This window comes from Carlito syrichta, unplaced genomic scaffold, assembly GCF_000164805.1.
Source record: "Carlito syrichta isolate Samal-C Ts95f unplaced genomic scaffold, Tarsius_syrichta-2.0.1 Scaffold104719, whole genome shotgun sequence".
In the NCBI taxonomy this organism is placed as follows: Eukaryota; Metazoa; Chordata; class Mammalia; order Primates; family Tarsiidae; genus Carlito; species Carlito syrichta.
In genome coordinates this window covers 77,390-79,938 of record NW_007048815.1, presented here as the reverse complement: position 1 = coordinate 79,938, position 2,549 = coordinate 77,390, and the positions used below count along the sequence as shown (strand labels likewise).

Here is a 2,549-nt window from a genome sequence, read left to right as displayed (position 1 = left end):
TAGTCCGCCCCTCCAACGGTCTGAGGGACAGTGAACTGGCCCCCTGTTTTAAAAGTTTGAAGACCTCTCTAAAGACCATGCCTTTCCATCCACCTGGCTAAAGAGACTGCTGGCTTCAACATGCTCTTCATTTATTAATTGCCAGAGTCATCCCAAATAATTCCAAGTGCCATGAAGATAGATAAACGGAAGACTCAGCTATGAAAGATAGACCAGCACCTCGTCTAGGAAAGCAGACACATGTTGGAGAGAGGACGCAGGCAACTCGCCAAAGAAAACCGTCTGAGGGAAATCAGCTACTCCAGGGCCTTCGGTCATCTTCTTGGCAATGTACACAAGTTTATGTTTTGCATCCCTTGGAATCTAAAACAAGAGCAAGGATATTAGTTCAAGTTCACTGTGTGGTTTCTCCTGTTAACAAGCAGGATTTGCTCTATCCAACTAGCAGCCGGATTGCTAGCAGAAGTAACCAAACCTGGCATGTTGCCGACCTCGACAAACAAGGCCCTGCCACTTCTCTTCCCTGCTTTGCTGCCTGTAGACACTTTTCTTTGTTCTTTTATCATGCTAATTTCACACATGACTAGTGTGGAAATATTACCTTTTGAAAGGCATGTCAATTACACCAGATCATTATATATGAAAAAAAAACCCTCATAATTAAAAACAAATAAGGAACATGTAGAATGTTTTCACTGTAAAAGGTTATTCTTTTTTATAAGCTTTCTTATTTGGAAATAAGCCAAACGAAGATAAAGACAAGACACAGGAGGTTAATTTGTATTTCTATCAAGAAATAGAAGAGTCTCACCAAAACATTCTAACATTTCCAGAACTACGAGACACTTCCATCAGATATTGTAACAACCATTTAACTTAGGTAATACTCGAATTATGTGTTCTATCGCCTTGTCTATTGAAAAACTTTTTTAAAAATAAAATAAAACTAACAACTTGGAGAGTACCAAAACAAAAAATTCAAAATTCACAAAACCCTGAGATCCCATTGCCTGATGAGCCTTTACAGCATGACTCTGAAGCACAGCACTGCCTAGGACTGGGATTCTTGCTCCAGACCCTTCACACTTGAAAAACATAAATACAAACTCCGTGCTTGTAGGTATAGTCAATCTCCTAGTGGACAAGCAATCTAAATTTAAAAAGAAAGTGGGGGGGGGCAGAGAGGAAGGACAGAATTCCTCCCCCTACGTGGCTAGTAAATGCCATGTGTGCACAGATCGCCGGGACTCCTTTTTAAGGACTCTTTTTCCCGGAGATGAAGTGTAGTTGACAGGCAATCAGTCTGAATACACGGCAAGGTGTATGTGTGGGCCCTGCCGAGCTCCACGTTTTAAAACAAAATTTTGAGACGAGGTCTCGCTCTGTCACCCAGGCTGGAGTGCCAATAGCTGGGATTACAGGCGCGTGCCACCACGTCCCGCTTTCTTAGAGAACGAGGTCTTTGCTAAGTTGCCCAGGTGGTCTCCAGCTCCTGTTGTTAAGCAGTTCTCCTGCCTCTCAAAGTGCTGTGATTACAGCCGTGAGACACCGCGCCCGGTCAAACACCCCACACCCCCCCCCCCTTAAGCATATGACTCAAGAGCGACTGAAAGGGAAGCTATTTGACACTGAAGCCCAACTTGAGCCCAACAGCCCGTGAGTAGCTGAAGAAAGCGCTGGTCTTCCCGCATCATCCGGGTTGAACAGGCTCAACGCTGGATTCTGGGTCAGATACAAAAGGTTGTCCTTCTAGAAAACTAGCCTGCGACCACGTTCACTACAGAGTGGGTGCCCCCGAGGGGAGGGCGGAGCGCTAAACTTCGTCCGAGGAGAGGGACGTAGACAAGTTTGCAGGAGCCGGGTTTGCCCAGCGGGGATCCCAGGAGGCGCGAGGGGGCTGCACCGCCCGGCTCTGTGTTCGTGGCAGGTCCCCTCGCCCGTCCCTCTTACCTCCGGGGAGGCCGAGAGCCGCCCCGCAGCGCCGACGCTGAACACAAGGCGGCCGGGGCTGGAGCTTTCCAGAAACTCCCCCAGCACCCGCCGGCTGTCCTCGCTCTCCAGGTGGCGGCCCCACTGCTGCTCCGGGAGTCCCAGCATCTGCCCCAGGCGGCCGCCGAGGAAGCGCACCCGCGGGTCCAGGGCGAAGCTCCGCGCTCTTCGCGCGGCCGCCGCCTCCTCTTCCTCCTCTTCCTCCTCCTCCTCGTCCTCGAGCTCCATAGCGCCCGCCACCTCCAGGCCGGCCTCCGGGGTTGGGCGAAGGGTCGGGGCCTCGCGGAAGCCTCGCGCCTCCCGGGCTGTCGCCGGGGCTGCCATCGGGCACGTCGGGGATGCGAGCCGAGCGGGCGAGGACACCGCTGCGAGCAGCCCGAGGCGCCCTTCCTCCTCTGCGAGCGCTGGCCCTCGTCTCCCACCTGCTCCCACTTGGCGGCTGGCGACCGGACGCAGTGGGAACCCTGGGGAGCCAAGGCGGTGCCCTGGGACAGCGGCGCGTCCCGTTTCCTTGGAGACGGTGTCCACGCCCCGGCCCGCTGGGGGCGGAGTGAGCGCTC

At 53.0% G+C, this 2,549-nt stretch overlaps 1 protein-coding gene across 1 annotated transcript in view; it reads right to left on the bottom strand.

Annotated features, from left to right (window-relative positions):
* The window catches only part of LOC103268211 (dynein heavy chain 11, axonemal-like), a gene marked incomplete at its 3' end in the record, with an annotated part of 189,018 nt that extends 186,705 nt beyond the window's left edge, over positions 1-2,313 (bottom strand). The window contains 2 exon segments of the mRNA XM_021716137.1: positions 220-363; positions 1,951-2,313. Of these exon segments, the coding sequence (XP_021571812.1) occupies positions 220-363; positions 1,951-2,313 (507 nt within the window).
* Between the last annotated feature and the right edge of the window lie 236 nt (positions 2,314-2,549).